The 13,285-nt window shown below is 39.0% G+C and overlaps 1 protein-coding gene across 13 annotated transcripts in view; it reads right to left on the bottom strand.

Moving 5' to 3' along the window:
* Positions 1-13,285, bottom strand: part of HACE1 (HECT domain and ankyrin repeat containing E3 ubiquitin protein ligase 1) — a 127,245-nt gene that overhangs the window by 47,671 nt on the left and 66,289 nt on the right. For 7 of the 13 annotated variants that reach the window (XR_016233822.1, XM_051855408.3, XM_051855413.3 and 4 more), the window contains 2 exons: positions 674-1,008; positions 111-179 (listed from right to left, as the gene is read on the bottom strand). Coding sequence is in view for 10 of the 13 variants with exons in the window: in XM_051855408.3 (XP_051711368.1) it covers positions 111-179; positions 674-1,008 (404 nt within the window). In the remaining 3 variants the exon portion in view is untranslated. Of the gene's footprint in view, positions 1-110; positions 180-673; positions 1,009-3,308; positions 3,432-13,285 lie in introns of all 13 variants that reach the window. The other 6 variants (XR_016233820.1, XR_016233821.1, XM_089332803.1 and 3 more) reach the window with 1 other exon arrangement.

The raw sequence follows: 13,285 nt of genomic DNA, 5'->3' as shown, positions 1-13,285 counted from the left end.
TTATTGAACATATTTTGAATATGAAAAGAAATATTTTTTCATTTCAGATGAAACTGTAAATAAAGAGAGGAAAGGCTACACAGCAATCTATGAATCCCAGACAGCCTCACCTGTTAACAAAACATTTTAAAACTTCATCATGTTTGCAGACAAATTCAATAAAACGAGGTGAAGTCATTCTGTGGGGAGTAAAGAATAATTAGAACACATAAACTAAAAGTTGGTGATATAATATATAAAATTTGGTAAATATTAATTCTACTGAACTTGCTTTTAGACTAAAAGAAAAAAAAGAATTTACTTTGTATTGTCTTTATAAATTTAGAAAATGCAGGCATGCCTAGTCAATTTGTAAAATGAAATCATATATACAATTCATCAACAGATGATATAAACAAGTGACTTTAAAGATTTTGAGCATCTATGCTCTACACATTTCAAGTACATAATTAAGAAATCATGCTCAGGTGACATTCGCTATTCTGAACAGAAATAACTTCTGTATAACTTGCTTGAAATTTAAATATTTTGTACTAGATCTAGATTAGTACAGTAAGCATCCTAAACAAGATAAGACTAAAACGTAAAAACCAACACACTTGTTGTTACTGGAATTACAAAAATGTCATAGAATTCTTCACCAGAGGAAAAAAAATAAGCCTAGTCTTCTTACCCCGGAGGCATCTGACAAGAACAGCACATGTAAAAAGCTTGAATGACAGCACTTAGCCGGTTAGCTGTCATAGAAATAACATCCTGACAATCTGCATTGGTTTCCTGTTTCCCTGCAAGAGCATCTGGTTTAGATTCCCCTGTGCCAGTGGATAAATTTTCATAGTTTGCAGGTCCTGGAGGTTCAAATGGTGGAATGGAAGAAGCATTTTGATCTTGGCCTTTTTGTTTCAGTAAAATAGAAGTGATATCCGTCGAATCTTTTTTGTTTTTCATCAATTCTGTAGCTATTAAAACTAGCCATTCATCTAATGAGTGCCAAAGCAACTCCAGAGGCTAAGAAAAAAAGAAAAGTTATTTTAAAAAAACATTATTTTAAAACTATGGGATAAAAAACATCCACTCAGCCAAACAAATATTATAAAAGGGAAAATTGACTCTAGATACTTCTATCTTCCCAGTATGACCATACTACCAAAGGTAACAAAAATATCAAAGTCGTATAAATGATTATTTGTTCATTTTCAGCAAAAATTTAATTTGCACTAAAGTATTCCTTAGACTAAGAAGAGAAAATTAAAATCTAACCTAAAAATTAAAAAGCTTATTTCTTCTTTTAATTTTCAAGTATTTAGTTTCGCAAGTATATGCTACTTCTATAATCCCCTAACATTTACATATTAATGGGATGTGAACAGTCTTTTTTCAATTAAAAAATGAAAATTCCTATGTACAAATATTTTAATTTTATTTATTTATTTTTAAAGATTTATCTATTTATTTGAAAGTCAGAGTCATAAGGATAGAGAGGAAGAGACAGACAGAGAGAGAGAGATCTTCCATCTGCTGGTTCACTCCCCAAATGGCCACAACTATCACTGCTGGGCCAGGCTGAAGCCAGCAGTTAGGAATTTCCCCTGGGTCTCCCATGTGGTTGCAGGGGCCCAAGGACTTGGGCCACTTTCCATTGCCTTCCCAGGTGCATTAGCAGGGAGCTGCATCAGAAGTGGAGTAGCTGGGACTAAAACCAACGCCCATATAGAATATCAGCATAACAAGCAGTGGCTTTACCCACTATGCACAGCACCTGTCCCTACAATTGTGTTAATTATAAAAAAAAGAGAATTCCAAAAGATACTAGTAATAGCCTAGTTTACTATGATTCCTTCTTTATAAGTAATTTTAGAATTGTGATAATTTATATTAAAAAATATAAAATGCAGTATATTTACATATGCACATATATAATATATGCTTAAACATATGATTCATCACTAATAATCAGTAATTTTTAAAACAAGAAAAATTACTAAACCTCCACCATAAGAGTGAGTGGTAAATTCTCAATTCCAAATAAAGATTAAGTTTTTTTTATTATCTTTTTTTAACTTTTATTTAATGAATATAAATTTCCAAAGTACAGCTTATGGATTACAATGGCTTCCCCCCCATAACGTCTCTCCCACCCGCAACCCTCCCCTTTCCCACTCCTTCTCCCCTTCCATTCACATCAAGATTCATTTTCGATTCTCTTTATATACAGAAGATCAGGTTAGCATACATTAAGTAAAGATTGCAACAGTTTGCTCCCACACAGAAACATAAAGTGAAAAATACTGTTTGAGTACTAGTTATAGCATTAAATCTCAATGTACAGCACACTGAGGACAAAGATCCTACATGAGAAGTAAGTGCATAGTGACTCCTGTTGTTGACTTAACAAATTGACACTCTTGTTTATGGCATCAGTAATCAGCCTAGGCTCTTGTCATGAGCTGCCAAGGCTATGGAAGCCCCCTGAGTTCACTGACTCTGATCATATTTAGACAAGGTCGTAGTCAAAGTGGAAGTTCTCTCCTCCCTTCAGAGAAAGGTACCTCCTTCCTTGATGACCTGTTCTTTCCACTGGGATCTCACTCGCTGAGACCTTTCATTTAGGTTGTTTTTTTTCCCCCCAGAGTGTCTTGGCTTTCCATGCCTGAAATACTCTCATGGGCTTTTCAGCCGGATCCGCATGCCTTAAGGGCTGATTCTGAGGCCAGAGTGCTGTTTAGGACATTTGCCATTCTATGGGTCTGCTGTGTATCTCACTTCCCATGTTGGATCTTTCTCTCCCTTTTTTATTCTATCAGCTAGTATTTGCAGACACTAGTCTTGTTTATGTGATCCCTTTGGTTCTTAGTCCTATCATTATGATCAATTGTGAACAGAAATTGATCACTGGGACTAGTGAGATGGCATTGGTACATGCCACCTTGATGGGCTTGAATTGGAATCCCCTGGTATGTTTCTAACTCTACCGTTTGAGGTAAGTCAGCTTGAGCATGACCCGAATTGCACATCTCTTCCCTCTCTTATTCCCACTCTTGTATTTAACAGCAATCACTTTTAGTTAAGTTTCAGCACTTAAGAATAACTGTGTATTGATTACAGTATTCAACCAAAGTATTAAGTAGAAGAAACAAAAAAAAATACTAAGAGGGATAACATATTAAATTTAAGGTTTTTTTTTTAAATTTTTTTTATTAATTTATTTGAGAGGGAGAGTTACAGACAGAGAGGGAGAGACAGAGAAAAAGGTCCTCTGTCCACTGGTTCACTCTCCCAGTGGCCACACCAAGTGGAGCTGAGCTTACCAAAAGCCAGGAGCCAGGAGCTTCTTCCAGGTCTCCTACACAGATGCAGGGGCCCAAGCACTTGAGACATCTTCCACTGCTTTCCCAAGCCAAAAGCAGAGAGCTATATCTGAAGAGGAGCAGCTGGGACAGGAATTAGCATCCAAATGGGATTGCCAGCACTGTAGGTGGAGGCTTAGCCTACTACGCCACAGCACTGGCCTCAAGATTAATAGTTTTTAAAAGAAAAGTAAAGGGAATAAACTGTTTCTTACTTCTATACTATTTAAAATATTCCTATTGAAAATAATGAAATGTCTTCTGTAAATTAATAAAAAATGTCATTTTACTTTTTAAATCATTTCATCACAAATGCTACCATAGGACCAAACACTAAAGATGAAATATAAACAAGATCTGCAACAATCAGTAATTTTTTTAAAGATTTATTTATTTATTTATTTGGAAGGCAGAGTTACAGAGTGGCAGAAGCAGAGGCAGAGAAACAGAGAGGAGATCTTCCATTCACTGGCTCACTCCCCAAATGGCTGCAACGGCCAGAGCTGAGCCAAGCTGAAGCCAAGAGCTTTTTCTGGGTCTCCCACATGGGTGCAGGGGCCCAAGGACTTGGACCATCTTCTGCTGCTTTCCCAGGCACATCAACAAGGACCTTGGATCAGAAGTGGAACAGCAGGGACTCAAACCAGCACCTATATGGGATGCTGGTACTGCAGGTGGCAGCTTTACCCAGTATACCACAATGCTAACCTCCAATCAATAATTTTTAAAATGAGCATAAATATAAACGCCCAACTACTATTAAAGACCTATGAGAACATTTTAGATTCCAAATGAAGATTAACAGTGGGAAGGGGCTAAACAGTGTTTCATCTTCACTATTTTAAATATTCCTATTGAGAATGATTTGTCTTTCTGAAAATAAATGCTAAACTTACTTTTGAGTCTGACTAGATCATGGATTGCTACAAATCAGACAATGTGCTTCACAAGAATCAGTCCTCAAAGTATTTCAACTAAAGAAGTAATCTTGCTGGTTGTTTTGTTTGTTTGTTTAAGAGTTTATTTATTTATTTGACAGCTAGAGTTACAGACAGTGAGCGGGAAAGACAGAGAGAGAGGTCTTCCTTACGTTGGTTCACTCTCCTAATGGCCACTACAGCTGGATCTGCGCCGATCCAAAGCCAGGAGCCAGGTGCTTCTTCCCAGTCTCCCATGCGGGTGCAGGGGCCCAAGCACTTGGGCCACCTTCTACTGCTATCACAGGCCACAGCAGAGAGCTGGACTGGAAGAGGAGCAACCCGGGACTGGAACTGGCACCCATATGGGATGCTGGCACCGCAGGCGGAGGATTAACCTATTGCATCACACTGCCGGCCCCTGTTTGTTTGTTTTAAGATTTATTTATTTCAAAGGCAGAGTCGCACAGAAAGGGGGAGATACATTGAGGAAGAGATCACCCAACTGTTGGTTTACTCCCTACATGGTCATAATGACTGGACTGGGTCAGGCCAAAGCCAGAGACCAGGAACTCCATCTAGGTCTTCAGCATATGTGGCAGGAGTCCAATCACTTGGACCATTTCTGCTGCTTTCCCAGGTGCCATTAGCAGGGAGCTGTACTGAAAAGCAGAGCAACTGGGACTTAACCAGTACTGATATGGGATGCAGCATCACAGGCTGTGTCTTAACCTGCCACACCACAATGCTGGTCCCAAAATATTCTTATAGACCACTATAGAAAGAGATGATACAATCATATTTTGAACTTTAAAAAAATGTTTAAGTAACCTGTTATACCATGAAATTCTTCTTAATTAATGTTTAACAAATAATTACAAAGCATCTTCAGCTTTTCTTCACATACTGATAACACAATCTTTTGGGGGGCTATTTTACTTAATGAATTTACAAGTAATCAAATCACTCCAGGTCTTCATCTAACATATTAAAAGAAAAAAACACAGGCCGGTGCCGTGGCTCAATAGGCTAATCCTCTGCCTTGCGGCGCTGGCACACCGGGTTCTAGTCCCGGTTGGGTCGTCTGTCCCCATTGCCCCTCTTCCAGGCCAGCTCTGTGCTGTGGCCAGGGAGTACAGTGGAGGATGGCCCAAGTCCTTGGGCCCTGCACCCCATGGGAGACCAGGAGAAGCACCTGGCTCCTGGCTTCGGATCAGCGCAGTGCGCCGGCCGCAGCAAGCCGGCTGCGGCGGCCATTGGAGGGTGAACCAACGGCAAAGGAAGACCTTTCTCTCTATCTGTCTCTCTCTCACTGTCCACTCTGCCTGTCAAAAATAAGAAAAAGAAAAAAGAAAAAAAGAAAAAAAACCAGAATATAACAAACTACCATCAACTATAATCAACAAAAACCAAGTTTCACTAAGTGAACAAACATTTAGTTAGTATGCACTAGGTAGGCAAGTTTGTGCAGGTTTCCCTTTTTAAGAGAAACTATACCCACAAATGTAAGGGCTTTTCCAAAGTCACGAACAACAGTTGGAAAATTTGGGTCCCTGAGATGGGAGAAGAAGGATAAGAGTTACCAGCTGCCATAAACATTTGCATGATAGCTTCCCTGGAAATGCTAATCATGAGCCAAGTTTGAGCTGACAGTTTCTCCTCAGGAACAAAACACTGAACCTGCTGTAGAAGATGAAAAAAAAAAACCTTTATGTCAGCAGAACTATTGTGCTTTACATCAGAAAATGAACCTCCAGAATGGAAAGAACAGGTGGTGACAGAAAACTACTTGAAACCAAAGAAAAAAAGAATCATTTGGTCTGTAAATGAGAAGGGATAAAACCTGGAAAATCAGAATAGTGACACATGTTGATTATGCAGATGAGCACTAAGCCTAACGTAACAATCTCATCTTCAAATATTGACAATACACAAAAATTAAAGACAAACTTTGAAGACTCTAGAAATATCATCAAAGGAAAAAAGCTGTGTAAAAATGACAGTGACAATAAAGATATTAAAAAGCTAGTGTTTTCAATAAAGAAAGATAGCCAAGAACTAAAAGAAAAAAAGGGGAATAAGCCATGTTAGCTTTTCACTTTTCTCTTTTCCCCCATGTTTTCTTTTCTCAGTCACACATGAAATCTTAATCTTGAGATGACTTCACTAAATCTTTGAAGATCTATTCAGAAAATTCATTCCTCAAACACACACACACACACACAAACACACACAAACACACAAAATCACTATAAAAATTACTTTGATTTCTAATTGTGGAAGAAGCCCAGACAAAAAGAATTAAAGTAAAATATAAAAGTTAGAAACAAACCATTGCATATTATTTCTAAGATGCTCACTATAATCATAAGTACTTATAAAATATACTTAAGATACAAAGCACCATACACCTCAATTGTTACTGAACAATAAGTAAATTCTTGGTACTGTGAATATACTGCCTCATTTCATATTACTGAGTGATCTTCATCACAACTACATTTCTATATATAGTATCAGTAATATGACAATCTTACATGACTTATAAACATTTTACATTATATATTACTATAATATATAATCACAGAGTTGTTCGACAATTTTGTAAAATGTAGATAATGATTCAAGAGGTGCCCAAGGGGTCAGCACTGTGGCGTAGTGGGTAAAGCTGCCGCCTGCAGTGCCACCATCCCATATGGGTACCAGTTCAAGTCCCAGCTGCTCCACTTCCTATGCAGCTCTCTGCTACAGCCTGGGAAAGCAGTAGAAGATGGCCCAAGTCCTTGGGCCCCTGCACCCATGTGGGAGACCCGGAGGAAGCTCCTGGCTCCTGGCTTTCGATTGGCCCAGTTCTGGCAGTTGCAGCCACCTGGGCAGTGAACCAGGGGATGGAAGACCCCTCTCTCTCTTTCCCTCTCTCTCTGTCTCTGCCCCTGCCTCTCTGTAACTCTGCCTTTAAAATAAATAAATAAATCTTAAAAAAAAAAAAAAAAAAAAAGAGGTGCCCAAGTTAGAGAACTGACAGGAAAGCATTACTAACAAGTTTACTCATAGTACAATTGCACAGTATCTAGCCTGGCTATTCTTAACCTGAAATACCAAATGCCACAACCAAAGATAAGATCATCTTTTTTTTTTTTTTTTTTTTTTTGGACAGGCAGAGTTAGTGAGAGAGAGACAGAAAGAAAGGTCTTCCTTTTGCCGTTGGTTCACTCCCCAAGTGGCTGCTACAGCTGGCGCGTTGCTTCCTCATGGTTGCTTCCTCCTGGTCTCCCATGCAGGTGCAGGGCCCAAGCACCTGGGCCATCCTCCACTGCACTCCCGGGCCACAGCAGAGAGCTGGCCCGGAAGAGGAGCAACCAGGACAGAATCTGGCGCCCCAACCGGGACTAGAACCTGGGGTGCCGGCGCGGCAGGCGGAGGATTAGCCTAGTGAGCTGCGGCGCCGGCCCCAAAGATAAGATCTTAAAGTTAAAATTTCATCAATCTCTCTCAGCTTCTAAATTTTACAAATACAATTCTATGGAATCAGTAATAAGCAAAGCTTACTATTCACACACAAAAAAAGAGCATATGAAGAATCAGGAAACCTTTATTATCTTACTCATGCTCACCCTGCTTTGATAATAAAAACAATCTTCCAATATTCCAAAGTTCCCAAGACATGAGATAAGAATCTCAACACTGAAAGAACAGTGAACTGTTAAGATTAACTTAAAGGACTTTTAAAATAAATCAGAGTACTAGTGTAACAGGATGTTAAACCATTTCACCTACTAAAAACACATAGCCTATAAACCCACTCATTCTTAATGGAAAACCCATTAGTTAATCCTAACAATAAAGTGACATGTTAGAATCTCTAGTTGATGAAATGGAAAGTAGCAATCAATTGCTAGCTTAGATAAAATGTGGTAAAAATTAAAATGGTATTTCCAACCTAACAGTTCAGCAAACAGCAAACAGTAAAGGCTTTTAACAACTTCAATCTCACTACAATGAGAAGTGACCTCACACATAGATGGACAGTTTCTATTTTCATCTTTCTAAGTGACAAAGCAGGTCATTTTGCCACCCTTTAAAGATTTGACATGTAATTCTTAAAACTGACTAGAAAGAGACTAATAGATTCCTTAACAGCTACTACTTGATAATGTTTTTAAGAATAAAAATATTTTACCAAAATGAAAGTTCAAAATTTAAGAGAAAATAATTGTTCAGAGTAAAAAGCAGTTGTCAAAAATGCCTAAAGTCATGGAAAGCCAAGGCACTTGGGGGGGGGACCTAAATGAAAGATCTCCGCAAGTGAGATCCCTGTGGAAAGAACAGGTCATCAAAGAAGGAGGTACCTTTCTCTGAGGGAGAAGAGAACTTCCACTTTGACTACGACCTTGTCTAAATATGATCAGAGTCAGTGAACTCAGGGGGCTTCCATAGCCTTGGCAGCTCATGACAAGAGCCTTGGCAGCTCATGACAAGAGCCTTGGCAGCTCATAACAAGAGCCTAGGCTGATTACTGATGCCATAAACAAGAGTGTCAATTTGTAAAGTCAACAACAGGAGTCACTATGCACTTACTCCTCATGTAGGATCTTTGTCCTCAGTGTGCTGTACATTGAGATTTAATGCTATAACTAGTACTCAAACAGTATTTTTCACTTTATGTTTCTGTGTGGGAGCAAACTGTTGAAATCTTTACTTAATGTATGCTAACCTGATCTTCTGTATATAAAGAGAATCGAAAATGAATCTAGATGTGAATGGAAGGGGAGAGGGAGCAGGAAAGGGGAGGGTTGCGGGTGGGAGGGACGTTATGGGGGGGAAGCCATTGTAATCTATAAGCTGTACTTTGGAAATTTATATTCATTAAATAAAAGTTAAAAAAAAAAAAAAACAGAGAACCAGAACTAGATGGTTTGAAAACATCTGGCCTCTTCAGAAAAGGTGCTAAAATTAAGAAACGTTTTCTGAGATATTTGGTTTAGAGATAATGCAAAGGTATGCCTACATAACCTTTTATTATGACCTCAGGGGAGAAAAATGTTCAGTCACACAAAGGGTTCTTTAAAAAGGTTAAATGCATGTTTCATAGATACTTAGGGTGGGAAGTATCACTATGCTCCTAAATCTGTATATTTGAAATACATGGACCTTATACACCTTAAATAAAATTCAAAACAAACAAACAAAAAAACAAATTTCCAACATTCATCCAAATAGATTTCACAAGTGTTTTGGAGCAGTGAGTTCTTTGAGCCTCCCATTTTTCCTTATCTTGAACAGGAATCTTGGTGGTAGTTATGACTGTTTAATCATCATATGTTGAATGTGTGTGAAGTGTGTGTGCGCATTGGGGGAGAGCTGCAAATAAATTGCCTATATCTGTTCCTCAAAAAAAAAATGCCTAAAGTGTCCTAAAAATGAAATTAAAATAACTGGGAGAAAAAAAAAGTTTATTTACATATCATAGATATACAAGGATACTTCAGAATTTTTGGAAAATGAAGTTAAGTTTACTTTGGTGCAAAAAATTTTTGAAATCTGTGCTTATGCTAAACACAAAGTCTGGATTCTACAAAAAAAAGCTAAAAAAGAATAACAATGATATTCTTTTCTGCCTGTTAAGACAAATATTTAAATGAAGCATGAAATGCCTATAGGGAGACTACTTAGCTCATATTTATTTTCTGATATAATTTGCAAGTACATGACAGATTCAAATTTTAACAAAAAAAGACAATAATGAATATCTATATCCAATTTAGATAATGGTGACTATGCCTATTCTTGATTTGACTATTTATTATTAAATATGAATATAAAAATGAATATAAAGTAAAATCCAGGATAGATTCAGTCTCTCTAACAGAGTGAGCCATGGCAGAAGACATTAAGAACACCTTTGGGGAAGGTGTTTGACACAGTGTCTAGGTTGCTCCTTAGAACACCCATATCTCTTATGGGAGGGTCTGGTTTGAGTCCTGGCTCCTCTACTTTCAATCAAGCTTCCCAATAATGCCTATTCTAGGAGAAAGGAGATTATGGCTCAGATGGTTAGGCCCCTGCCACACACGTGGGAAACCTGGATGGTGCTTTGGGTTCCTGGCTTTGGGGCTGGCCACTGCAGAACTTTGGGGAGTAAGCCCACAGATAGACAATATCTCTGTCTCTGTGCCTTTCAAATAAAATGAAAATAAATTTTTTTAAAAGCCCTTCATGGAAGGGAACATTTGAGCAATAAAACTCATTTAAAACATCACTGACAAAAAAGAGAAGATCAAGAATTCAGATTCAAATTTACAAGGACTGTAAGATTATCAACCTAACTAGTGTTCCAGGAAGTGGTTCTGAAAAGCCAAAGTTTGAATTACAAGAAGATGCATAATTTCCTTCTTCCAGGAGGTGGCACAATAGGGGAAAAAAAGATGAAGAAAAAATAAATACACACACATAAACACACACGGCTGAAAATTTTTCTACAATGACTGAAAAAATGAGAAGTTAAAAAATAAACAGATAGACAAAATGTATACCTTTCTGTAACATTATAAGACCTTTTCTGGGTAACATTTAGTTAGAGACTCAATATTAACACAAAATTTATTTGGAAAACAATAGAGCATTTGTTATAAGATACCCCTAGATTAATGATCTGTAATATGGCTGAAATTGAGCAACTTTCAAAATAGCATTAAAGATATTTTTTACTTTTTTTTTTTAAGATTTATTTGAAAGGCACAGTTACACACATACACACACACAGAGAGGCAGGTAGGGAGAGAGAGATCCATCAATCTTCCATCTGCTGGCTCATTCCCCAAATGGCTGCAATGACTAGGGGTGGGCCAGACCTAAGCCAGGAGTCAGGAGCTCCTGCAGCTGGGTGCAAGGGCCCAGGGAGTTGGGTCATCTTCACTGCTTTCTCAGGAGCATTAGCATGGAGCTGGATCAGAAGTGGAGTAGCTGGAACTTGAACCAGGGTCCCTGTGGGATGCAAGTGTCAATTTTACCCGCTATGCCACAACACCGGCCCCAACACTCTAGTTTAAAGGGAAGCCACAAGAATTTTTTTTGGTTATTTTTCTATACTGAATCCATTGTTTAGGAACAAAACTGGTAACTGCAAGTGGCAATTTGTGACAATTACCACTACTTTTCAACTCTTAAGAATTCTCAGCTGCAGTCCCTTCTCTTTTTTTAGCTTCTCTGCTAGACACTGAGTACCAGAAAACCAAAACTTCTTGACAGTATTAAAGAATGTACCAGAGTTAAAATGCTTGCAAACCATTTATTTGCAAATATTTGTAAAATTTTCCATGTAAGAAAACAAACATTTAACATAAATAGTTTTGAATCTTATAGATAGTAAAGCTGTCAATTCTAGCTAATTTTTAAGGAAGTGGTACATAAAAACATTTGCATCACTTTTTGGATAGTTTACCTATCTATATATTAAAAGACCATTTAAAGAAATACAAGCCTTCATGAACCAAAGGCAAATTTTATACTATAAAAATCTCTTAAGGGTGCAGTCATTCAACCCAACAATTAAAATACCTGCATCCCACATGGGAGTACTTAAGTTTGATTCCTGCTCCAACTCCTGATTTTAGCTTCCAGCTAATGCTGACTCTGAAGGCAGCAGTGATAGCCAAAGGATTTGGTTCTTGCCACCCAAATTGGGATACCTGGCCTGCACTCCCAGCTCCCAACTTCAGCCTGGGCCTAGTCCTGGCTGTTGAGGGCATTTGGAGAATGCACCAGTGGATGGGAACTGTCTTTATCTCTCTCTCATCTCTCTGCCTCTCAGATAAATAAAATTTTTAAGGACATTCCTTAGGGAAAGGCATTGCAATGTTAATGGGTTATGGGATGGCCACATCCATGTAAGAGTGCCAGGGATCAAGTCCCATTTCTGCTTCTGATCCAGCTTTCTACTAAATGCTTTGGGGAAACAGCAGGTGATGGCCCAAGTACTCAGGTTTCAGCCACCTATGTGAGAAACCTGATGAAGTTTCTGGCTCCTGCCTTAAACCTGGCTCAGACCTGGCTAGCTGTTGCAGCCATTTAGGGAGTGAACCAAGAGATGAAAGAACTCTGTCACTGTGTCTCTCCCTCTTTGTCACCTGCCTTTCAAACAAATAAATAAAGCTTTTTAAAAATCTCTTGAGAAAAATCAACTTTAAAACTAACATGAGGGGGTAGCGCTATGGCGCTGAGGGTTAAAAGCCCCAGTCTGCAGTGCCAGCATCCCATGTGGGCGCTGGTTCAAGTCCCAGCTGCTCCACTTCTGATCCGGGCCCTCTGCTTTGGCTTGGGAAAGCAGTGGAAGATGGCCAAAGTGCTTGGGCCCCTGAACCCTTGTGGGAAACCTAGAGGAAGCTCCTGGCTACTGGCTTTGGATTGGCCCAGTTCCAGCCATTGTGGCCATCTGGGGAGTGAACCAGTGGATGAAAGACCTCTCTCTCTTTTTCTGCCTCTGCCTCTCTGTAACTGCCTTTCAAATAAATGAATAAATATTAAAAAGAAAAAAAAAAAACTAACACAAGGTAGGACTGGCATTGTGGCATAGGGCCCCTGCCTGTGGTGCTGGCATTCTATATGGGTGCTTGTTGAGTCCTAGCTGCTCCACTTTTGATCCAGCTTCCTGGAAATGGACTGGGAAAGCAGTGGAAGATGGTCCAGGTGCTTGGATCCCTGCACCCACGTGGGAGACCCAGAGGAAACTCTGGCTTCAGATTGGCCTAGCTCCAATGGAAGTGGAAGGAATATCTCTCTCTCAGTCTGTTCCTCTCTTTCTGTAACTCTGCCTTTCAGATGTAATAAATAAGTCTTTCAAAAAATAGTAACAGGAGGGGCCAGCACTGTGGTGTAGCAGGTAAAGCTGCCACCTGTGATGCTGGCATCACATATGGGTGCCAGTTCATGGCCTAGCTACTCCACTTTTGATCCAGCTCTTTGATAATGGCCTGGGAAAAGCGACAGAAGATGGTCCAAGTGTTTGGCCCTTGCTACCCAAAT

The sequence above is a fragment of the Oryctolagus cuniculus genome, chromosome 5, assembly GCF_051225735.1.
Source record: "Oryctolagus cuniculus isolate XC-2025 breed Fujian yellow rabbit chromosome 5, ASM5122573v1, whole genome shotgun sequence".
NCBI lineage: Eukaryota > Metazoa > Chordata > Mammalia > Lagomorpha > Leporidae > Oryctolagus > Oryctolagus cuniculus.
The sequence above is the reverse complement of the archived record's forward strand: the minus strand, read 5'-3'. Positions and strand labels throughout refer to the sequence as shown.